Source organism: Ammospiza caudacuta, chromosome Z (assembly GCF_027887145.1).
Source record: "Ammospiza caudacuta isolate bAmmCau1 chromosome Z, bAmmCau1.pri, whole genome shotgun sequence".
NCBI classification, from domain to species: domain Eukaryota; kingdom Metazoa; phylum Chordata; class Aves; order Passeriformes; family Passerellidae; genus Ammospiza; species Ammospiza caudacuta.
In genome coordinates this window covers 11,642,737-11,668,590 of record NC_080632.1, presented here as the reverse complement: position 1 = coordinate 11,668,590, position 25,854 = coordinate 11,642,737, and the positions used below count along the sequence as shown (strand labels likewise).

Genomic DNA, 25,854 nt, shown 5'->3' with positions numbered 1-25,854 from the left:
TGAATGTGAAAGTCAGAGTAAAACACAAATGTAGTACATATGATATCTGACTGTTCCACACTTGCACAGGATTTTTTCTGAATGTACACAGCACCTCTGCTCCCTCTCCCTCATTAATACCTTTATGTTGCCTTCAGCAGATCCTGTGACAAAATACTCTTCTGTAGGATCAACAGCAATTGCTTTGACTGGAGAATCATGACTCTGGAGTAACTGTTGCTGCTGCTTTAGACGAAGATCAATTACACAGGTAAAGCCTTTTCTGCCTCCAGATATCAACAGCTGGTGTTTTGGAGCATATGCTAGCACAGTTGCTCCACTATCATGACAGATAAAAGCTGAAAGCCAAAGGAAAGTAATTCAAATAAAACACTGTACTAACTTGCATTTTCCATCAAACCCTAATAGTTCAAGACAGTAGCAAGAGTGACTTTGATGCTGTAATCCAGCTGAGCACAACCAGCCCACTTATTGCAGTACCAATACACATGTTCCCCTCAGACATTCTGAAGCTAAAAAAAATCTTCAAAATCTCTCAAATTAAGCAATTAAAATCTGTATAAACAAAAACTTTTATTTCCCTGTGTAATCAAAACTATTAATCCTTGACCAGAAACAGATTATTTTAATAATATTCTAATAAAGTACCAGATTTGTTATTTTAAGTAATATAGTTTGGTTTTTTAAGTCATATATGCCCAGCAGAAAGTCTTTCTAAACTAGTTGCACAAATATCTTGCAAGTCTCCACTGGTCATTTAACTGCTAATTTGCTGCTTCTTGTATTTATTTGGTTATGTCTACTCCCCTAAATGAGTGGGGAAAGTGAATGAAAATTACAATTACCACAACACAGCTTGGTATGCTGTACTTGTAGTTCAAAGGTCCTATGAATTTACATTTAGAAATTCCACGTCTCTCACATATACTTAGGCATTCACCATACTTTAAGTACAAGGAGTTCACAACTCTCTGATCTCAATTCTGTATTTCAGATACTGAAAATGCATTTCTTGTATTATTTGCAACAAAGTATTAGTAATAATACTTTGCAGTATTATTACATAAATAAACTAATAAACAGGGCTAAATAAAACTAATGAAACATGGCTAAATACTTTCTGCACCCCCAAAATCTAATTTAGAGGAGTAACTGATCTGAAGCAGAAGCTGCCCAGAGCCTTTTAAAAAAAGAACAGAAATGTCTGGCTTGCACTTGTGATACAAGGGCAGAAGGCATGCAAAGGAAGGTGCTCATGTCCATGAAACCAATCACGCATATGAACACCAAGCAATTTCTCAAGAATCTGGTTTTATACTCCCACTGGTGCACTCACACAGAACAATGAAAGATGTTTTACTGCCACTTCCCACAGTAACTCTTCCATAAAGATAGACTCACAAATACACTTTTTTATACTGTGTTCAAACAGTTTGGTTATCGTAGTTTACTTACCATGCACCAAGCTGTTGGCAGGAGAAACCAGAGTATCCCAAAGACAAATATTTCTGTAGAAAAAAAAACATGGCTTAATTCAGCAACACATATTCAGAGGTATTTTGGACTCTTGAAGAGTCATCTGTACCTTAAAAGGGTTTGCTCAGGCATAAAGCACTGTAAGCAGACTCTCAATGATGATGTCTGAGCAGATCCTAAATTACTTCCACAGTTTATCATATGCTGCAAGAACATGCCTTCTACGTAATTATTCTACAACTGGCTATTTCCATAAAGCATTTATGTTAACAGTCTTTAGTAGCTTAATTCACAGGAATGTTAGCAGGTTTTGGTATTTTTTGATCAATACTTAGTTATGGAAACAAATGAGAAATTGAGAGCTATGCAAATTCCCTAGAGCTGTGCAAATTCCCTAGAGCTATAAAAATAATTTATGACAGGTTCATGTGCATAGAACAGAATAGTTCAGCTGGAAGGGGCCTGGAAGGATCATGCAATTGCCCACCTGACACTTTCAGAGCTGACCAGAAGTTCAAGCATGTCATTAAGGGCACTGTCCAAATGCCTCAAACTCTGACAGGCTCTGGGGACTGACCTCAAGGAAGCTTGTTCCAATGTCTGAACCTCTTGGCAATAAAATGTTTCTTGATGTCCAGTCTCATGCCAGACCTCCCCTGGCACAGCTTTAAACCATTGCCACACACCCCTCACTGGATTCCCGGCCAAATCACTCAGGACCTCCTTTCTACTTCTCTTCCTCATAGAGAACATGAGCAGGACATTTGTGCTTCCCCATGAAACCTCCCTTAACAAGCACATGAATTTAGCTGCAAACATTGCTTATTGCTTCTCTCTCCGGCCAAGAAAGAAATCAAGCAGAAGTACTCTTAAACTGCTTAAGAAGAATCATAAAAAAAACCGAAGTGGGGGAAAGGAGAGAGAATATGGCATCACTTCACTTTTATGAATTATCACAATAGATCTTACCTATTGTCAGAAGAAAATCCTGCTGTAGCTATCAACGATGATGAACTGATGAAAACAAAGTCATTGGCTGTTTTGTTATGACATTGCCATGTCTGAAAAATTACAGTTAGAAATTTTTAATTAAAAAGGAATTATTTTGTGCAAGCAGGCAATATTAATATTAAAAAGAAGAAAAGGTGTTTCATAAGAAATTTAAAAAACATAGGATACAAAGGTACTGGTAGGCCTTGCAAGACTCTTAATTTTTTATGGAAATATACTCTGCAGCCCTATGTAACTGTCCATTAATTAACAAGTGACAATTATTGACAAGTCTAAATTAACATTAAAGTTATTTCAGACCTCATGTTAAAATTTCCACTCTCCACTTAACAAGTATAATTAGAGTGTAAGAACCTATCATACAGACCACAGGATGGCAGCAATACATAACTTAAATCTTGATTAATACCAGTTAACATCACAATCCTTGTCCTCTCCTAGCTATTCTGAAGGGAAAAAGAAGTTAGGGAATACAATGCAACTTTATGGAAACTAATTTATTATTCTGCTTACCAAATATGGCTTAGGTGAAGTTCCAGTAACTGGACAACATTTCCAATTTGTCTGATATAAACTTATATATCCATCAGCATCAACAATTCCAAACTGAAAGAAAGTACACAGTAATAGTAAATACATAAGTATGTTTTGCAGAGAAAATATCCACAATTTTGAGAAGATACTTTAAAGTAGAAGCATGTGATGTTTCTGCTAATTTGTGTTATAGTGGAGGAGGGGAGAAGAGAAAGCACACAGAAGCATTTTGTCAGTTACCTTATTTCCCTGGTAATTGAATCGCATTCGAGTTACCCGTGAGTTGCCACCAGGTCGAAAACATGTGATCTGCTGTGCATGACCCCACTCGAACATTCTCACACTTCCATCCTGAGCACCCGTCAGGTCTGCAACAGAAAACAGAAAATGGCCTTTCGCAAGAGTTGCAGCTTTTATAATTTCAAGAAAACTCACACTATCTCAAAATAACTAGTGCAAAAATTATGCCATAGTGTCTGTCTTGGTGTAGGAGCAGGATGTACCACTGCAACTCAAAGTCCTGTTATTCACTATTGGATGATGATTTGTATTTAAATGCTCATGAAATATGAAGCTATTTATATTTACTTGGAGACAATAACATTTTTGCTACTATCTTTCATTGTAGTCACAAATAAGAGAGAAATACAGTACTTTTTGCTGTTTCTTAAGGCTATTCTACATCTCCCAATATTGTTTTTAAAATGAAAAATAGTTTCAGTAAGTATGGCCTATAAAGAAGTTTCAAAACATATAATAGATTGCTAGTACAAAATAGCAACACACTAAAAAACACATTACTAAGAAATATATCATCTTTCTATAACCTTTCTGGTTTTTATAAGAACCTGAACTCACAATATGGCAGTGTTGGATGAGAAGCCATTCTTCTGACATTATTAATAGCTTTCTTGAGCATCTGTTCAACATAAAAAAATAGAAAAAAATTAAACATTATTACTGAACAAAAAGGTATCAAAGTAAAGAATAATTAGTGATTGCAGAGAGTTGTTTCCTACCAAAACTCCAACGAAAACAAGTACTGGGTTTAGAGATTCAGAAGTCTGTGTCTTCCAAGACTAGTGTAGATGTTAGCACTTTTGCAGCTTTATACATCTAGATAAATTTTAAACTTTTGCTTCAGAAATGTATGGATCCAAATAAAAACACTCCTTAGACTGCAGTCTTACCTCTTTTCTTGCCAATTCCTTTCTGATTCCATTAAATTTATTGGAATATTCCTGAATATTGTAAGATAAGCAAGAGAAAGGCAGAAGCATGTAAAGAAAGAGGTAAACAAACTTTAACAGAAGTAAAAATAGGAAGGAATATATCTATTTTCAAGTCTAGTTAACTTATTGCCATTGATTGAAAAGCGGCTATTTGTGACCATCCAGAACAAGCAATATACCATGTAACTGGTATAAAATAAGTAAACTGGTATAAAATAAATTTTTAAAAAATTCTTCAAATGTATTCATAATTTTGCAAACACAGATCCACGGAATTTTCAGTAGCATGCTTGCTCCTAAATTCCAAAACTGGTTTTGAGCCAGGCGTATCACCCAGATCTTTGTTTTCTCTCATTTTATTAATTCCAACTGGGAAGAACTCAATGTGCGAAGAGGATTGGAGACATTAGAGAATAACATTTAACCCCCAGGTATTAAAATTATATATTCAACACAAAAAGGAAAAAAAGAGTAAAGATTTTTTAATCATGGAAATACATCTGTGTGTGTGTTGTCTCATCCCTTTTCTTTCTATTAATGTACGTTAAAGTTTTCATTCTTTTACTCCCCAACAGCTCTCAAAAGTATCTGACTTCTTTGAGGACCCTCTTCCCTCAGAGAATTGTTGGATTTGGTTTGCTTTTACATGTATTATTTACCTCAACATTTGAGAAGGGCAAAATAGATATTTGTGGCAGGTGCTAACTTCAAATGAGAACACATACGAAATTTTGCTGCCAGGGCACTTATATTCAACACAGCAGCTTATCACTTACCACCCACCAACAGCAAGCTGGCACTGAACCACTTTCAGTGGAAAAGACCATTAACATCTTTGAATCCAACTGTGGCTTTAAACTACTGTAATTTTGTACAGTACTTTAACACTGCTTTGTCATGGGGCAGTAGATAGCAATGAGATATTTCAATTATTCTGTTCTCCCCTGGCCTCCAATTATATCAGGGTGTCAACTGGAAGGAGGCAGGAATTACAAACTTTCATGTGCTTTATAATCCTAAATACGATCAATAGAGTTTAAAAGAAATAGCCTCTAAATTATCAGTTTGCAAACAAAAAGAGGAAAAATACTCAAAAGGGAAATAATTTACTTTCTTGTAAAAATTTCGCTGGGTTTGGATTTGTGGAATAACCACAATCCTCTTAATTACATTTTGGAAGCAGATTTAGATCTTTTAATTCCCAAAGTTTTACCACTGTTGAAGAGAAAGCCTTGTGCTCCTCAGCTCATTCCAAAACACTTTCTAAAGATAAAATATATGATCTTGAAATTTATATCTCACTTTCTTTTTCTCTAAGTACTTTAAATATCAAGGAAAAAGCCAAATAGTTTGGTAAATTTATATATACATTTTAAAATTCAGGACAACAGAGAATGACATTCTTCAAACATTTACAGAGTGGTATGTGCACTTATAATTGCAATACTTTGCTCTCTAAACTCACAGCTTATCTTCTGAATGTAAATGGAAGAACAATAATTCATGTACACTCTATTTCTTCACTAAAATGAAGTGCTGTATTGAGTTTTACAGCAACTAACTTTTACCCAGAAGCTAATGGAAGTCATCTTCCTCCATTCAACAGACAAGCATGCATCATGATCCCCTAAGCCCTGCTGGATTATGCTTTGGAAAAATGCAGACTTACAGAAATGTGCCTTTGAAGGGCTACACTAACAGAACCCTTTGGTACAGTTTCTCCAATTTAGAAGTACAATTATGAAATGCAAATACTTCCATTGGTAATGTAACTGACATTTGACACTGCTAGCCCTCAGTTTGCCCTTAGAACAGCTGATGGCTAGAACACTGATTGCTTTGCTGGACAGTTGGGTGATTTGTGCCTTAATGTACATTAAGACTCAAAAATAAAAATGCGCTTTAACTCCATCTCACCCATTGTTAAACTGTATAATATTGGTGTCAGTCACACTGAATTGTATGACAAGCTGTTGGTAACAATGCCTGAGTTTCAGAGTTGTAGATACATACTACTCCCTCCAGTACTCTCTCACAAACACCTCCTGTAAGACCTGTGTAAACAAACTGTGCTGAAGTGTCTGACCCTCCTTACTTCCTTGTATGAGCTGTGTAAACAGGGAACAGTGAAGAGCGTCAGAAAAACTTTACAGCTAATAAAATTTTAACTCCCTGAGTGTCCCTTGCTGATGAAAGTGAAGCAAAGACAATAAGATTGGACAGCCAGTAATTGTACAAAACAGTGGGCTACAACTACTAAATGGGCTGCACATTATGGAAAAGCAAAGATGAGGTCAAGAATCAGCAGTATCTGAAGGAACAAAGTAGAAAACGGTAGCAAAAGAAAGGTCTTAGTGAAGCTGCTTTTCTTCCATGTTCCAGTTCTTCCACAGCATCACTATTTCCTCCCTGAAGTTCCTATTTTTTCCTTCATTTACTTTGTCCTTCATTAGGTACCTCTGTCTTCCTTCCCTATTGGGCAGGTGCTGTTCTGTTCTGGAGTGGGTTGTTGGCCACAGTCAAACCATATGCCAGACAAAATTTAGGTCCAAAGTTTAACAGCAAAAGCGTTCAACACGAGCATAGCCAAATATATTCAGGAAGAAAGTTTTACAGCATGCAAAACAAAAGGCCATGTAAATACCATTTACATTAATATATTACACAATTAAGGTTGAGAAATACAGGAACACAAAGATTCTGTATGTATATATATATTTAAAAAATGAAAGTGACAGGAGAAAGTGGCAAAGGCATTAAAAGAATACTTGCACAAGAGACCCGATTGAAATAGCAGAGCTGCAACACTGCCACCTAGGATCAGTAGTTCCTAAAGCGAGGGCAGAGGTGTAGGTACTGGCACAATACCCACTTCTATATGAGGAAAACATTATCAATCTTATCTTGCTTATTCCTTATTTACTTCTCCTATTCATCAGCTATTTGCAAGTCAACAACAATATTAATTAACATATGGTTACTTAATTTTGCCACCAGTTACAACTTGCCTTTATTTGTTAAATGACACCAAGTACAGCCAAGTCTCAAGACTTAACACGTTTGGTTATTTAGGAAAATTCCACGTTCTGCATTCTATGTGCAGAAGGACTGAGATACTGGTGTCTTGTATGACCATTTCAGCTCCCTTAGGTGTCTCCAAATAGGCATCTCTCAGCCAGCTAATCAACAGATCTCCATCTATGCTCCACAGGAACTAAGATAAGAATGTCAATGGCCAGGCTATGATTATCATTTGATCTAAATTAAATCTAACTTAATAGTCTTTTGCTCAGGGCCAAGCTTCATTCCAGACACAAGATCACTTTCTGAAGCTCAGAATGAAGCTGAAGTTTATGCTTAAAATACAAGCTACCACAAAATTTCATATAAACATTTCTACCCAATCCTTATGAATTTATATTCCGAAACCTGCTAAATATATGCTTTTTAAATAGACCATTCAGCTTCAAGTCATTAAAGAAGAATTTATAGTCTAACTTCTTACCCAAATCCTGATTCATTGCTTTTAAATGATGCTCTTAAAAAAGGCATGTATGACTTGACTGAAAGCTTTGCTCATTTAGCTGTCCCTTAAATTCTGGGCAGTATTTTAACCTATTAAGTGAATTGTTACCAAAAAAATCCAGCTTGCCTGGATTTACAACAGAAAGGTTTTATAACAGAAAGGTTATATTTAGTTATATAAAGGTTGTATATATTTAGGTTATATTTATATTTGTATTCTACTACAAAATATAACAAGTAAGACTGAACAGATAAAAGGAAAGAAGTAGATAGAATACAAAAAGCTAATCTTTGACAAGTGACTTACCACAGATGCACCCCTGCCAGTTTGTGTACTACCAAGCCAAGGCATATTGATAGGTGTGCCAGGATTACTGTGAGTATAAGGAGTGCTTCCCTGAACATTTACCAGATCATCACGAGCATGTATAACTAGGAAATCATCAGCCCTAGAGATGAAGAAAATATTTCAAATTAAGATTCTGAACAGCAACAGTAAATACCATGTTTTGTTACTCTGATTTAAGCACACTCAAGTGGGATACTGAAAACAAAGAACCTATACCCTTTATTTTCTATTTCCATATCATCATCAACCCAGGTGTAGATTTGCGTAGCTAAAATTGCAGAAACATCCAATTCTTGAATATCATGACTTGATGCTATTGCAATGCAGTTCCGATTTGCCTGAAAAAAAAAAAAACCATGCAGAAAGACAGATGCAAAATGAAACCTCAAAAATGGACTTTTTTTTTTCCGATTATGGCACTGTTGCTCACAAAAATATACACTTAATTTACAAACCCCAAACATTTACATCTACAAGTCAACATACACTTATACTTGACATTTCCCTTTCAAAACTTATTTGCATGTGGGATAGTATCACACACTATTTGCATCTTGTACCTCTCAGGCAGCTCAAGTATCTCCTTGCTTTTTTCAGACAATAAGCAACAGGTAACTATACTGTAAGGCTTGCAACCAGGCTCCCCTCTTCAAGTTTTGAAGCATTACGTGGCAGAACAGAGAAAATATAACTTCCTGTTTGACAGAAAAGGACAAATACTCCTACACAAAAGCCTAAAAAAAAAATTGAAGCCACCTCCCCCTTTGATCAATTCACTGCACAACAGAAGAAAATTTGTAGTAGAACTGTTCATGAAAAGGTAATTTTGAAGTGCTTTAGAGAAGGGACTGCTAAAAGTTGTAGGTGCTAAAAACAGCAGGATGGCTGGCAAAGCCTATTTCACCCAGTCACAGTGTGCCTGTGTATCAGGTGGAAAACACAGCAATTGGGATATTCTACCTCCTTTATACTCACCTTATTGACTGCAAAAGCAGTAATGATGTCCGACTCCTTATGGATTATTCTTGCCTTGCCACCAGGGTATCCCAAATCTGTTTCCATCTATATTTAAAAAACAAGGCACATTTAAATGCAAACTTCTGCGCAATACCACTTCTTACTGAAAGTACAGAGACATAACAATGTTACATGTGAAAATCTTTCCCCCTTAATTTTAATTCAAAGAAAACTCAACAAATATAGCCTGTAACAATTATACTACACCAGCTCTGTGTAAAAATATAGCTTCCCATTGCCATGTTAAGATTACCACAGCAACAGAGAAAATTAATTTGTCACACAAGCCACAGTACTGTGTTCATTTTCAAGTTCTTAAGGGGTGCTGAAAACTAGCAAGGCTACATGCACCACACTGTTGATTGCAATTTTGAATTTTGATGTTTTGCTCTCAAAAAAGTTTGCTAAGTCTATGATTACTCTTAGCAACCACCTTTTGCCCCTGAAACTGATTAAATAGTTCAAAAGAAGGTGCAGGCAAGTTCCTGAATAGGAAAATGAATTTGAACTTCATCAGTGCATCTAATCACAATTATTGCAATTATATACATCCGGAATCCTGTACATGTCAGAACAATAAACATTTTGCTACGACTTTCTTTTTCCCATGCAATCTAATGCTGTATTTGAATATTTTTGTATTTTGTCTATAATTTTGTATTTTAAAAATGCAATCAGGTACATGCCAGCACACAACAAAACTCTAAACTTTACCAGCACTGTAGCAAGTCCTTTTTAAAATTAAAGAACTCAGAACTGAAAGAATTAAATTGATAGATTACAGACATAGACTGTTAAAAAGTAATTTTACAGTAAGAACAATAACACTGCCAAATTAATTGTGACCTAAGAATTCAAACCTGAGTTACAAATATAATATTTAATTTTAAAAAAACCCCAAACTAATAGGCAGAACTATTTCAAGCCTCTCATCTTCAAATTCTTAATTTTCTGTGCTTTAAAAGATTTAAACAATAATATTTTACTTGAAAAACAGTATGATTTTTCTGTCAAAGAACTGAAAAAGGTCTTTTACAAAGTCTAAAAAAACAGCTGTTACAGACCAAGAAGTAGAATATCTTTTTTCAAGTCAAAACAAAATTGATACTTCATTGATTTTATGTATATAATGCTGGACAAAACTGCAGTGGCAAACAGATACAAAACCATTATTTGTGTCTTATGATGAACAAACCTGCACAAAATTAAAATTATTTTTTCTCCAGCCAGTTCCAATTACTGACTTGCTAATATTGCATTATCACATAATTAAGATTAACAAGGTAGCCCAAGCCACAGAGGGTTCACATTTCTGTCCTCACACTAGTTTTCTAAAAGAAAGGAATATGGTATTCATTTGAGTATCTAGGCATAGTACTCTACCTTTTTAAGATGTCACACCAATCCTTCAAGATGGTTGCTAAAACACTGTTATATGGGTTGATTTGTCACCATCTTTTAAATAAGGTTCAGTGAAAGCTTTCAGTAGCAAACTTGTATCATGCTAAAAATCTGATCGAAGTGCAGCTCACCGCCTTCACTTATAAGCAACTATTGTAACTCATAACTCAAAGGTTCTGTAAGTCCTGTGTATCATACCACTACTGAATTTTTGTCACTTGGGCAAATCTCAACTTCAGCTCTTCACTTGGCCAATCTACAGAAGTTGATAACAGATATTGTTTGTACCCGGTTGATGCAGCTAAGATAATTAAGTTTCAGCTAAACTCTGAAACTGTTTAACTCAATCCCTTGCATTTTTTAAATTTTGAAGTTTGTTTGCTATGTGAGCAAAGACTTTTTTTTTTTTAAGTGAGATCAGCACCATTTAGACAAAAAAAAAAATTTCATAATTATGTTAGGTCTAATAAATTTGAGAATTATTACTGTGTACCTTATTGATGATGGGCTCCTCCACCACAGAATTTTTCATGGTGTCATTGTGCTCCTCTAAGGACTTCACCAAGAAAAGAAACAACACAAAACAAAGCATAAAGATAAGACCTAACATGCATGGTATAAAGGAAATCCCCTGTTCCTTGCTGTTTACCCAAACACAGGACAACTGAAACACAACAGCATGTCAGCAAACACATGGTGCATATTTTATACAGTAAGAATAATTAACAAACTCTAAACTCTGTTTTCAGTACAGAATACACTGATTTACTTACTCTGTACTGTAACAGCACCGTGTCCATCCCAAAAGCAAAATTTCTGGAGAAATAGGCAGTCTACACTGACATTTTATCAGCAACAAGATAGAAAATAAAGCAAATTATGCTCTGTAAGGCTGTGAGCCTACCCATAACATATAAAACACATCTAAAATTTTCCATGATATCTGTCAATACAGCATAACATGGCTGTGTTAACATAAGATATGGTCAGAAGTGGTGCACTTTTAATGGCAAAGAGGAAAAATTTTCTTTTTAACAGCACTCTGTAATGAACACAATTAGCCAACATTACCCAAACAAGCTAATATTTTAGATGTGACAGGACAAAGGTTAGGTCATGCAGAACTCTCCACTTTCATGGCTTTACTAGTCATGAATATTCTTTCTCTTGCATATTTAATTTGTTCACATCTGCTTCTTTCTCCTCCATTTCTGCTATGCTGCAGTTTTTCTGTAATACCAGCAATTCTTTCAAAATTAGGAGCAGCAGTAAGTAAGAAAAAGAAGGAAAGTGAGATAAAAAAATCCAAAAGCTCATTACAGAACTAAAACTAAAAACATTTAACTGCATCTGGAACAGGAATCCAACTAGACACTGTGAAAAATAATCAGGGACAGAAATAGTAATTGCTGCATGAGCACTTTTCTTATTAAAATTGAATCATAACATGGTAGATCATAAGCAGTGAATAAAAGCCAGAGTGACTACGGCAGGGACAAACTAAAACTTTGATACTCTGGCTCATTAGTTTACTGGTTTTAATCTTTGAAATGGTCCATTTCGTCCTTTTTTTGAGGCAGCTTTTATACTGATCTTAAAGAAGAGACTGATTGTAGCAATATTGTGCTAGTTTTCATTTTACAGTCAAAGTCTGATTATTTTTGTATTTTATGAAAAAGGCACAAGTATTTTTTGCATTAAATACTACAGATTTGGAGTCGTTGACAAGTACATCAACCCTTCATGCAGCAGAAGTAAACAAGCCAGCCAAGTAACTTAAATGGAAGTTGACAGATTGACCTGCAATATTTTCTGAATTTTATATACCATACCAACCTCATTTAGGCATCGCCTCTTGGTAAAAATATTTCTGATAAAAGTTTCCTGGACTTCCTCCTGTTTGACCAAGTACTGCCAGAGCCTCTTCACAGACAGCGCAACATGACTGCTAGATCTAAAGAACAGAGTTGAATAAATGCACCATGCACATACTTATACAAGAGTGCAGTATTTTATATTCTAATCAACCTACAGTCAGAAGAAATGCTGAAGCAAAACTACAGAGCTACAGACAGTATACGAAGACCAATCTGAAAGCACTTTAATACCCTCTTCCTGAGAGGAGGTGCAAAAGGATGAAGAAATAGAGTATGTAGCATCTTCTCCTTCTATCTTGGGACAAGTGAGAAAATCTCTTTAAGAGATTACACAATGGTAAGAGCAGCATACCAACTATTTATTAGTCCAGCTCATTCTTTAGAATATGAATCATTTCTGTTAAGTCCTAAAGAGTGATTCTTTCACATGGACAATGAATGACTAACACTTCCTGCTAGGAACACATCATCAGCTGTGTAACTTCTCTGAAGCATCCATGACTTTTTAGTAACAAAACTGGAAGGATTGTGGAATCAGATCAAAATTCAAATGTTTATGCTTATCCCTAGAAATGACACACTCAAGCAAGAATTATAAACACAAATACAGCTGCTATATATAGCTGCTTATGACAAGCCAAAATCCATCAAACTCTGAATTGCTTTAAATCATAATTTAAAAATAATGTCAGACAGCAGATACATGTTAAACTGATCACTTTTAAGCAATGTGAGTTACTGTAAGTGTGACCATGATTAAATATTTTACAATAAAAAGCCAGACTATCTGTATTCTGAAATCCACAAGTGTCAGTAACACTAAAAGGCGGAAATCTATATAAAAATTACACTTTGAGAGACTGAGCACACTTTCTGGCTGAACATGCAATTATGTTAAGTCATAAATATGCAAGCATTATAAATAGTAAGTATTTCTTCTCTGAATTTAGGTAACAATACTGATAAGACTGTGAGATAATTTTATTACCTCTAAAGGTGAGGCAATCATTTAATTCACTGTCACTAATCCATATCCATTATCTCTCAAGATGAATGCTTTATTCTTTATTTTTTGTCAAGCATACTTTTTCCAGAGAAACTCAAAATCCACATTAAGCATAAGTAAAAGAATTGAAAAAAATTAAAAACTGTGGTACATTTTTCCTGCTCTTGCTTCGGACCAGATATGCATGAAATCTGACACATACCCTTCATTTCACATAGTTACTGAAGTCGCAGTCTATCACTAACAACCTAATACTCGATTTATATCAAAGATATTACAGTCAGTGTTTACAGAAATTAGACTCACCTGAAAGGAGTGTTTGTAGGCTCGAGTAAACTTTTGTGTCGAAGCAACGCAGGACCAGCAGCGAGGGCATCTTCAGAAGCATGAACTGAAATATAATGTTGAGGTGGACCCCCATACAGCTCAAGACGTCGGAGAAGAACTTGCTCCCAGCGCTGTAAAGTTTTCAAAACTGCATGGCATATCGGGGAGCTAACTGGAAGCTCTAGAAAGACAAGTAAATAATAATAAAACCCCTCCCCTTTCCGTTGTAACCTTGATAATGATAATTCCAGCAGGTGAAGACTGAAGCTTATTATGAATATCTCCACAAGGAAGCTTTCTTCAAACCTCAAGTAGATATTTGCAAGTATAAAAAGATGAACTGCTTAGCACTATTATTGCTAAAAAAAAGGAACAGATTTCTCCAGTATTGGAAAGATTATATCATGGAATGGATCATTATGAAACTGATCCTCCTGGAAGATACAAGGTATATGGATGACAGGCAGGGGATAAGAGAAAGCTGACGCACCTTCACAAAGGGCAAATTGTGCCCAATTGATCTGTTAGTGGCATTCTATTGTGAACTGACTGTGCTGGAGGGCAAGGAAAGAGCAACTGATGTCCTCTACTTTTAACTTCTGTAAGGCCTCTGACAGTGTCCCACACATCTTTGCCTCCCCGCTGGAGCAAAAAGGATGGACTGTTTGACAGCTAAGGAACCAGTTGGATGACATCCCCCAAAGAGTTACAGTCAATGGTTCAACGTCCAAATGGAGATCAGTAACAAGTGTCATGCCTCAGGGATGCATGTTGAGATTGGTACTGTTCCATGTCTCTGACAATGGCACAGGCAAGGGTAGTGAGAGGCACCTGCAGGCAGCTCACACCAGGGTGAGCCGTGCAGCTGTGTTCCTGCAGGGAAGGGACAGCACCCACACAGACCTTGGCAGGCCTGAGGAGTGGGCCCGTGTGACTCTCACAAGCTTCAGCAAGGACAAGTGTCAGGGCAATCACCAGTACCAAAACTGAGTGATAAACAGACTGAGAGCAGCCCTGTGGAGCAGGACTTAGGGACACCAGTGGATGAAAAATTGGGCATGACTTGGCTCACAGACCAAAAAGCCTACTGCACACTGGGCTGCATCAAAAGAGCAGCCAATAGGGTGAGGGAGGGAATTTGGCCCCTCTAATTTATTCTTGTGACACTCTACCTGGGATACCATATCCATGAGTGGGGACAACCCTACAGGAATGAAAGGGACCTGTAGAGGGGATCCAAAGAAGGGCAACAAAAACAGGACAGTGGGCTGAAACACCTCTTCTGTGAAGACAGGCTGAGAGTGCTGTGGTTCTTCAGCTTGGACTGGAGAAGACTCCAGGGACATAATACATCAGTATTTCAGTATTTAAAGAAGACTTACAGGAAAGACACAGAGACTCTTTGCCAGGGCCTGCAGTGATAGGGGAAGGAGTAATGTTTTCACACCAAGCAAGGAGACTTCAATCACATAAAAGACAGACATTATTATGATGAGGGCGGTGAGACACTGGAACTGGTTGCCAGAGAGGTTGTGGATGCCCCAGATGTGGGAGGTCATGTCAGATGAGGCTTTGAGCAACACCATGTAGTAAAAGATGTCCCTGTCCACGATGTGGTGGCCAGGGTTGGACCTAGATGACTTTTAAAGATCCATTCCAAAACCAAACCATTCTATGAGTCTATGAAACAAGGAGTAGGTATGATGTTAGCTCAATCACAAAAAAAATATAGTGGAAATAAATATTGTACCAGGAAATAAATATTGCAAGCATGATTATGTGACTAAAAAGCAAAGAAAACGTAAGTAGAGGGAGACCTGAGCATTCTTTCTCACCCATTCATCTCAGCCACCCTCCATGTCATTTCATAAATACACCTCCTGTATGATAAACACTATCAGAACATTTATTCCCGTATCACTAAAAAACTAAGAACTTTTGAACTAAAAGCTACCACATATGCATATTATTCAACACATTGCTGATTTTAATGTGCTGATTAGGTATGGAGAGACTCTGCCGCTTATTACCTGAAAGATCATGTCCAGCCAAAGGGTAGAAAATCTTCAAATTGTGAAGTACCAGCTGAACCATTGCCAATCTCATCAGTGACCAACTAACAAGAAAGCACTAGTAAGTCATTTACTAATAGGAAAATAATTTTCTCACTTATTCAATATTAGGTTTTAAATTTAGACCTTCAAATCTTCATTATAAACTACTGAAAACTACAAACCATACTTTAGAATATTATAGGTACTTTGAATTCAAAAATCACTACACAACATACTAATAAAATGAATAAAATAATGATTTGAAAATTAACTACAGTTAGTTAACTACTGGGTAATACATAAAAATTTCAAGTAAATGGTATATTATCTCAAAAATAAAAAAGCAGAAATGCAAGTCTAGACATGGCAAAATATCTTGCATTCTGAAGTGTTATTTACCTGTAAGAATTTGAATTAGAATGCTCTTGGTTATGTGAATTTGATGCAAACATATCTCCACCATTGTCTTCATCATCTTCATCACTTTCCTGACTCTCTTCTGAATCATATTCCACTCTACTTTGCGATGGAAGAAATGGCTAAAAATTTTTTAAAAAATCTGTAAATATCTTCTAGCCAACATCTCATTCTAAATTACCTTTTAAAAACTGAATAGTTACAATGCTTGAAGCTTTTTATAAAAAGCAGACATATCGTCTTACTCCATTTAGTAACATTTGGAGTTTGTACCTCATGAAAAGGATAATGTTCCATAAGCACTACATACATAAGTTAACACCTTAACTATTTTTTACATTACTGATATTTGTTCATATCATTATCTGAAAAAAAGAAACCTTAAATAACAAGAGTTTTCAAGAAAGCTGTTTCAAAAATACGTATAGGCTCCATTTTAGAAAAAGCTACACATGAGCAATAAAAACAAGCAAATTCTATCACATCAGTACCTAGAATAATGACTAAGAGGAGAAAAACTACCAATCCAGAAGTGATAGAAGGCACTTAATTGTCAAAACAGCAAAAAATTACCTTTGCAATGAAATAATCCCAGATACTAAGCTCAGGAGGGATAAATCTTTCTTTGTAAGATGATGATTGCTGGTCTACCAACGGCAATGCAGGCAACTGAGAACTCTCTTTTGCAGAGGTTTTTGATGAAAGCCTGTAATGTTTTTGCTGTTTCTCTCCATCATCTATGTGAGAAGAAAATAGGGTATGTTGCTTTAAACCTTCTGCTCTACCTCCTTATTGCTTTTAATAAACAGATTTGTAATGAAAAGTAAAAATTTCCATCATTACAAGTTTGCAGAATTTCACCTTAGCATTTATGTAACAACTAAACACAGAGCATTTTAATCCTCAAATACATAAAACTAATATCTAACTAGAACTCCAGAATGTAAAAACTCCCTGCAAATAATACACCCATAACCGCATGAGAAGATCTCTTCCTACAAAGGTGACAAATATTATTACTCAAGCCAACAATCCTGCAAAACTAAATTACTTAATAAGAACTACTGAATACTGATTAGCTTTTAAAACAAGCCAGGAGACTTATTTTTCAGAATATATATTGCAAATAGGTAAGCTTGCCATTCCTCCTCCAACTTGTGACTCCATGTCTCCCTCTAGTGGAGATATGTATTTTTTTCTAAGTAGTACAATTCTGCTAAATCCGCATGCCCTGACAATACATTTCTTCAGCAAAAGATAACATTTTAACTAACACAATCTAATATACAACTTACTAAACAGGGAAGGATTAATTATTTGCAGTAACACCCTCAATCCAAGAAGCAGCGAGGTCCCCTCGCTTGCCCCAACACTGACTTCTTTCAAACTAAGAAGTGTCAATGGAAAGTTTTATTTTCATTCTTGATTATTACAGTACTGAAGGAAATACCTCATTCAAGATTTCAGGAATATCTTAACATATTTGTATCCCCTCATACCCTGCAATACTTCTGGATCTTGTTAGGAATCATGCTCCAATACAGCCTTTCCATTAGTAGAGGAGGAATGATAGCAACTGTCACTTGTTACCAACTGTCAGTGTTCTGACTCTCCAGAACACATCAGAAGTGAAAGCAACAAGGGAGAAAAGAAATTACATTTGGAGATTTGTTGGCCATCTTTTGTAACCAAGTAAATGGACTTGAATCAACTTCCTACTTGATTGTATAAGGTGGAGCTTGTGTTTGTTTTGTTGCTGTTGTTGTATGGTTGGGGTTTTTTAAAGATTTTTTTTATTCTGTTTTCAAACAGATACATGGAATGTGCAGAAATCAGTTTCTACAGTGAAACCTAAGCGTGGGTTCAAGACTTAGGTAAAACAAAGGAAGCTTACATATGAAGATAAAAAGGAAGTTGATTTTTTGAACATCGTTTTGGAGTCCACAAAACCTGGAACACTGATTTAGCTGAGTCCATTTTCTTAAGCAGAGAGGAGTATGGGCTACCTTAACAGCAGTAGTAAGTATGAGCCAAGAAAGCAATTCTGTAGGTTTAAAGAGTTCACCTGAGGGACAGATATCTCTATCACTGAGTTCAAGCACCAACATGTTGGGCCAGACCAGCTGCAAGAATGAACTAACATGAACATCAAAACTAACAACTACTGAAGCTTCCAAAATTACCTTCTCCTATTAATAATGCTGAGGATGGCAAAAGAAGAGCCAGCACACCTATCTGTTCCTGGAGTAAACTACCATGAAATATTTCCTATACCCTTATTTTTTTAGCGTTTTATCCACAGGAGACTTTCTGCATCTTGATAGGTGCCTGAAAGACAATGTCTTTCAAAACTCTTATGGGTATTCCAGTCACTTGAAAAGATAAGGTCTAACAGTCTGAACAAAAGAAAAACAGTGGTAATTTACAAACACTTTCCATATATAAGACTTACTCATAACACAAACCAAGCCAATGGTACAATTGTAACTCTGGGCCATTAAGATTTAAATACAAGGGTTTTTTAAAAAAAAATATCTTCCAGGATTTTCATACTCACAATTTTTCATGTGTTTTCTTCTAAGGGACAAATTCTCTGCACTCACACTAGTCAGTGCAATTTTTTCATTACTTCTGGTCATTTCTGGACCAGGAATAAACATGTTATTCCAGGATTCAGAAAGATTTTTGACTACATATGAAGACAAGCATTATCACCCCAAGCAGCTGAACTACTAGGCTGGTTGAGGCTGGGGCAGAGTCAGTTTTCTTCACAAGTGGCTGGTGCAGGCCTGTGTTTTGGATTTGTGCTGAACACAGGGTTGATAGCACAGACATGTTTTGTTATTGCTGAGCAGGGCTTACAGAGAGCCAAGGCCTTTCCTGTTTTTGCACTTCCAGCCTGGCGAGGGAGCTGGGGGTGCCCAAGGGGCTGGGAGGAAACACAGCCAGGACAGGTGACCCAACTGACCAAAGGGACATTCCAGAGCACCTGACATCATGGTCAGTACATAGGGTGGGGGACGGAGGAGGAAGGGGGAGGACATTTGGAGGCAGGGTGTAATGGCTGGGGTTAAAGCACAACAGCCACAAAAGAATTCATATATAGAATCTAATAAAAGATGAAGACATCCCATCTTTCATCTTGAAACAGGAATATCATAACACTATGTGTTGCACTTCTATATAGTATCTTTTTTTTTTCTGTTAGGGATAGTATTTGAAATCCACTTACCTGTGCTACAAATCAAAACCACAACAACTGCAGTTCAAGACATTTTCATCTCATTATTCAAAACTTATCAGTTAAGGAGCATGCACATGCATTACTATGAATTTCCAGCTAAATTTTAGCAACTAATTAAAAGAAATTCACTAGGCATGAAATAAGGAGCAAGTGTTGCATGATACAGAAACGAGCAAGTATAGCTCTGCAGGTTGTTTTTCTAAGCAGAATTCAAAAGGTAAGTTTAAGTTTTTACTTTTTTTATTAAAAAAGTACTTTATCCCTTTCTGTTGGATCACTCTTTGTATTTCTAAGAATACTGCAGGCTAGCCATTGGAAAAAATTCAGTATGTGAGGTAAATGAAAGAACAACCACCTAAGTTTGACAAACACTATTAAAGCAGATTTCTTTTTATACATTCTAAAAGAATTAACTACATTAAAAACGTCATTAAAGTTCTGACTGTCATTTTGGATTTCAAATTACCCATTACACAGACTTTCAAATTTTTCATTTATTTTTAATTAAAAATTTTTTACATGTGTTTTGTTTTTTATTTGAAACATTTATCTTTCCTCCCATTTTACTTAAAAGACAAAAGTAAAATTTATGCTATTTCCCAAGAATATTGCACTATTTCAGACAAGGAAAATCCTTCAATTTCTGTCCAGTCCTAAGACATGCAATAATAACAAAAAGATCTGTTACTTTCCACCTTCCCAGGAAGAACTAAAAGGCAGATTGCTTTCAACTTCCCTTCATTTACTCTTGCAGCATGGAATAACTGAATATATGAAATAAAACTATGGATTTCTAACTTAAAACAAAGGTCAAATTCTTCCTTAAGAACCTTCTGGATGACAAAGAACTTACCATCTCTATATAGACTTACATTATAAAACAGTTTGCTTAGGTAGATTTCAAGCAAAATATAGTAAATGTGATTCTGAAAAAATCTACTATAATCAACAACAAGGTTCTTTTTCAGATGATAACTGCCTGTTGGAAAACAAAACACCATGTGCTAGTTCTGTTTGCCAAAATCATTTGCTGCAACTGCAAAAACAAGAAGCATGTCTAAAAAGCATTCAAACTGCTTTGTTCTGTCTGATTGTTATGTGACAGAGGCACTAAAACAAGTTTTCAATAAAAAATAATTCCTAACAGAGGTTAGGGATTTATAAGACTACCAGATACTGGTTTTTGGTTCCTGTTTTTACCATTTGAGTCTAAAAGAAAGATCATATTTACTTAAGTGAAATTTTATATTCAAAGCTACTACATGCTCAAGTCAACTAAAGCAAAGAGCAGAAAGGGAAATAACATAACTTTATTGACCAATGCTGTACTTGGAATTATGAACATCTCTTAAAATAAATTTCCAACTTGGAGATCAACACCCACGTTTAAATATGTACTAAAGGATTGGAGAGAAGGCAAGGAGGAGAGGCCATGCATAGTCTTATTGCATTAGAATTATTAGTGTTCAGAATTTTTAGCTTTCGATCGCCATTTGAGAGTGAAAGCATTTCACAAAAAAATCTAAAAGTAAACGTAAGGAAAATAGTCTAGTTAAGCATAACTAAATGGTAAGATATAGAAAAAATCTAAATAACATTACAGAAGAATATGGCTAGTTGGCTGGAATAAGCATTCCAGTCACTTCTATTTGCTTCTGGGTGTCAGAAACAGTAAAGGCACAAAAATATAGCTGATTTTAATCCTAATCCCTCTGCTTCATTGGAGGTCTATTTTTTCCCTTTCTCCCCTCATAATTTTTTTCAATATGACTAAGGGCTTTGGAGAAATACCTTTCCCCCAAGTCTGCTTTACATAAACACACACTAAAAACAAGTAGTCCTGAATCCTAGAACTACATTGGTTGAAAGACACTTAGTCCAACCCGTTGCTCAGAACAGGGCTGACATAATTGATGGCCTAGTTTGTTCAAGTTTTAGAGTAACTCCAAAGACAGAGATCACACAACAGCTCTAGGCCCCTATCTCAGTGATGACCCCTAAAATCTAGTATTAAAAATGTTCCTTCTTCCCTTCAATTTTTAGGTAGAGCTTTTGGATTCTTCCAGCAACAGTTTCATTAAACCTGCAATCAGGCAGCCAGCATTCCTCCTTAAAAAACATGCAGCAGATGGACTATACTTAGTATGCATTTCAGAACACACTTCTTCGTAAAAATACTTTGCATTTTGAGCCAGTGGTAGCAGTAGTAATAACACAGTTTAGTATAGAGTTACCAACACCTAGTTAGCAGAATTTCCAACAAAAGCCAGTTAAAACTTCTGACAATTCAGTGACAGCAAACATGTTTACCTTACTAAAGTGATAGAGAGAAATGTTTGCTCAGTACCACAGAGAAAACTAATCAAAATAAGAGCTCACTTTGGGGTAAAGATCTCTGCTCTGAAAACATTTTTCTAGAAGTCTGATGAAGATATTTAAACAGACCACATTTACAGTTTTCCATAACTGGAAAGTAAGACATTTTGATATGTTAGCATACATCTAAATATTAAAATTTTTTTTTTTTAATAGAAAGTTACATTTTGTCTCTCTACATATATATTTAGATGTAATACAGAAAGTCATCAGAGTTTAATTAAATTTGTTGTTCCACAATCTTCTCTTAAAAACTTAGTTAATTGTAGCATTTTTTGCTGTTGGTTTTGTAGAAGTCAAAGTAAATCAAAAAGCACATAACTATATGAAAAATAAAAGCATTACAGGAATTTGTTCTGGACCTCAGGATAGTTTATCACTCCCTCAATTTAAAACTTGAAGATTGTTTGCTTTTCTAAAGGATTCTTAGAATATCAACAAGATGCCTTTCACTTGTAATGTCTGGAATGAACACTTAGAAATCCACATGCACAATAATGCTTATATTCAAAAAGCAAAACAAACAGCTCTCCAAAAAAGATATGAAACACTTCTGATCTTTTCAAACCATGGTCAAAGTAATTTTGTATTTAATATTTATTTCAAATGAAGAGCCATAAGAATACTACAGTGCTGACAATTTTCTTTTCTTAAAAAGGCCAAATTTATGTGCTTCTTTAGTTACAAAAATTTACTTCAAATTTTGATATCATGGCTTGCAAACAGAAGTTTTTCTGTCTTTCTGCATACGCAAAAAAAAAAAAACAAAACAAACAAAAACCACACATAGCAAACTGCATGTAGAGGCCTAATACTAAATCTAGTATCTTGCCTGAAGGCTTGGTAGGACTATGAGTACTGAAGGAGGCAAGGGATTTGGAAAACCCCACGCATTCCATGGAGAACACTACTACCTGATGTGGGCTAGGCATTGGGAAGTGCCTACCTGTCAAAGAGAGAAAACATACTGTATTTGTAAAATGGGAATATATTCCAGTTAGAAGAGAACTGGAAAGCTTTAAAATAAACACAAAGTAGGCTGTAATAGTATTGGAAACTCTCTCAGATCAATTTAACTCCCTCATACTAGAGCAGCTGTGCTACTTGGAAACCTTTTTTCAGAAGCATTCACTTCTGCTTCACTCTTCTCTTCTACACAATATCTACACAAATTACTTCAGATCCTTGTTTTTCTATGCAAATCAAAAACCATACTGAATTCTTATTGAACACAAGCTACTTAAAGTAATTAAGCTTTCAGCAGTCACATAATATTCTTAAAAATTCCAGAAGACAAATATATATAAAACAAGAGAACTGACCAGTTTTTGTCTTTAATTGCTGCTGTCCTCTGCTGGGCATATGAGCTCCTCCTCCAAAGACAGCAGACCACATTTTGTTGTTAAGTGGATGAGCCATAATTCTATACAACTCATTGCTAGAATGTGTTGCAAGGCCATGGATGAACAGGCTGAGATAGACTGCAGTTAGAATTTCACAAAGTAGAACTGTGAGACCTGGCTGGGCTTCCTCACCAGCAGAATTCAACAGACGTATTAGAGTCGTCATTCCTGTTTATATAAAATAAACATCATCTTTAAGAAAGCATAGATGTGTGTGTGAACATACTCCAGATATAATTTTGTCTGGCAAACTACGTTACTTAGTAATGTTTAGTGCAGAAAAATTCCAAGCTTTGTATATTGAAACCCAAGTTGAAAACTTCAGGAGAAAGAGGCAAGTTCTTAATTTTTAACAATTTATTAGTTTTTTAGCTTTCTGTTTTGGAGTAACAGTTAAAGAAATGTATAACATTTTTTCAATTATTATAACGACATTATAATCCTGAAAATTGAAATTCTATCTTCTCACTTTACAGTGGTAAAACCAATCAAAAATCATGGGCATCAACCTGCATTACACATTGTCTGGCAAGTGTTCTTTCACCCAATACTAAACCTCTTGTAATGTTTTTATGCTCCCACAAAAGGGCGTAGTTTCAGATGTGCCTTCAACGTGACACTTTGTGCACACAAGTAAAAGTGCACATAGTCATGGCCAAAGAATTCTGCTTTTTGTCATGCTCTCCAATTTGCACACATAGCATGTGAATCTACTAAAAAATAGAAAAAGTCAGTTCAAAGTGATTCATAAGAGCAAATGCTAACAATTCCTTGCCCAGCTCATCAGAAATTTATCCTGCGATTAACTAAATAACAAAAAAACAGACGACAAGCTAGTTCCTCGATAAAATCTCTAGATTCAGTGACAATGTTTGGCAGAAAAGAAAAAAATTACATAGCATCAAATACAAAGGATGTTTCAGGTTATCCATGAAGATTTTTTAAGAGGAATTTTCTGATTTAAGAAACAATTTTCATAATAAGTAAGCACATTTCCTGGCTATGCTTACATTAAAGTTAGTGCTGTAAACTCAAGCCCATACCTAGATGTACTACAGTGGTAACACTCCCTCTAATGCAGCTCCCTAGCACAGTTTAACTAGCATAAATGTCAGCACACTCTAAGTATTACCTGAAATCTGACATTACTTTTACAGCTACAGAAAAGCATGATTTATTATAAATGTCTCATTTTTAACAGTTTTAAGATAGTTCAGAAGTTGTCCATAAGGTAAAATAATTCTTAGCTGGAGCACAAACCAGGACAGCCTTCCCAGTCCTTAGGACTCAAGAAGCAGGATACTAGTGCTACAGGTGGTACACGTAGAGCACACACAGGACATGACTTCACCCTACCTCCAGTTTAGCTGCTCTCTCTTTACTAGATCCAGCACTAATATTTTTTTTAGTTAAAGAAAGCAACATAAATCAACTTGACTTAGTGAATAATCAGAAGTAGTAACTCAGATGTTTTGAAAAAAAAAAAACAACAACCCACAACATTTTAATCAAAGAACCCAACACAGCTGTCACAAATACTACTAGAAAGTCATAGCCACATGCTCTTACAGTAGATCCAGATAACTCAGTTTTCCTTAAGAGGAAAGAAAAAAGTCTAGATACCTGGCCACTGAGCAGGTGATGTGTTGGGAGTCACTGTTTCTTCTAAGCTTGATGTTCTTAAAGAATGACGCTGAGTTAACAGGACGGTCTGGTACACCGTTCCAGTGAACTGATTTGCTTGAAATGAGCTGTGAAACAGAGAACAGGGAAATAATATTTATTTTTAAAAGTTATGTTTACAACTATTCAAGTGATAGCACTTTCTAGATGCAGGCAAGTGTGATCACGACCTTCTGGTGCCCTATCCATTACCAAGACAGCAATGAGAGAGCTGTCTAAAAATCACTTTTCATAGTGATGTTTTTTTTTTTACCTGTAGCTGTGGCCATCACAGAGACATTGGTAGATGCAAGCAGAGAGCGACGCTGCTAAGGTATGCATTACACATATCTGAAAGACAAAGTTATACAGAACTCATTACAGCCAAAGTGAGCTGTGGTTAGTATCACAGCCTTTCACTCTGCATACACATGTGTAACAAGCACTGGACACAAAAGGTCTAAGTCCTTATGCATTTACAAAGCCACCTTTTGCTTCAGAATTTGTATCAGACAAATCAGTTAACACCTTATGAAAAGGATGGGGGAAAACTCACTCACCCCACCAACACATAATCACAGATCAGCTCCATCTGAAATGTTTTCAATTATTAAACAGCACCATTATTAAGCCTGTATTCAACAATCCTATGTAATTGCGCCCTAAAACAGCAGCAGTTTGCTGGCTCAGAATACAAAGAATTTATTTCAGAATGAAAACTATAATGCAGCTTAGTTTTTGACCAATTCTAGTGCAACTCTTGGACACACACTAAATTTACTCAGTATTGTACTGATCAGCACTTTTAATACAGCTGACACTTTTTTCTTAATGCATCACAGAACACACTAACATTAAAAAGCTAGAGAAGCTGTTAATCAAAAAGGTTCCATTAAAACAAAAACAGTTTATTGTATTTATTTGTTTGTTCCCTCTAAAACAA

At 35.8% G+C, this 25,854-nt stretch overlaps 1 protein-coding gene across 1 annotated transcript in view; it reads right to left on the bottom strand.

Annotated features, from left to right (window-relative positions):
- DMXL1 (Dmx like 1) overlaps positions 1–25,854 on the bottom strand; it is an 86,584-nt gene that overhangs the window by 3,933 nt on the left and 56,797 nt on the right. Inside the window, exons 26-43 of the mRNA XM_058824250.1 lie at positions 25,186–25,262; positions 24,873–25,000; positions 23,169–23,417; positions 16,800–16,963; positions 16,209–16,348; positions 15,786–15,871; positions 13,735–13,936; positions 12,382–12,499; positions 11,039–11,101; positions 9,103–9,189; positions 8,344–8,465; positions 8,086–8,227; positions 3,880–3,940; positions 3,262–3,389; positions 3,001–3,093; positions 2,446–2,537; positions 1,456–1,508; positions 121–338 (exon numbers count right to left, since the gene is read on the bottom strand). Of these exons, the coding sequence (XP_058680233.1) occupies positions 121–338; positions 1,456–1,508; positions 2,446–2,537; positions 3,001–3,093; positions 3,262–3,389; positions 3,880–3,940; positions 8,086–8,227; positions 8,344–8,465; positions 9,103–9,189; positions 11,039–11,101; positions 12,382–12,499; positions 13,735–13,936; positions 15,786–15,871; positions 16,209–16,348; positions 16,800–16,963; positions 23,169–23,417; positions 24,873–25,000; positions 25,186–25,262 (2,223 nt within the window). The remainder of the gene's footprint in view (positions 1–120; positions 339–1,455; positions 1,509–2,445; positions 2,538–3,000; positions 3,094–3,261; positions 3,390–3,879; positions 3,941–8,085; positions 8,228–8,343; positions 8,466–9,102; positions 9,190–11,038; positions 11,102–12,381; positions 12,500–13,734; positions 13,937–15,785; positions 15,872–16,208; positions 16,349–16,799; positions 16,964–23,168; positions 23,418–24,872; positions 25,001–25,185; positions 25,263–25,854) is intronic.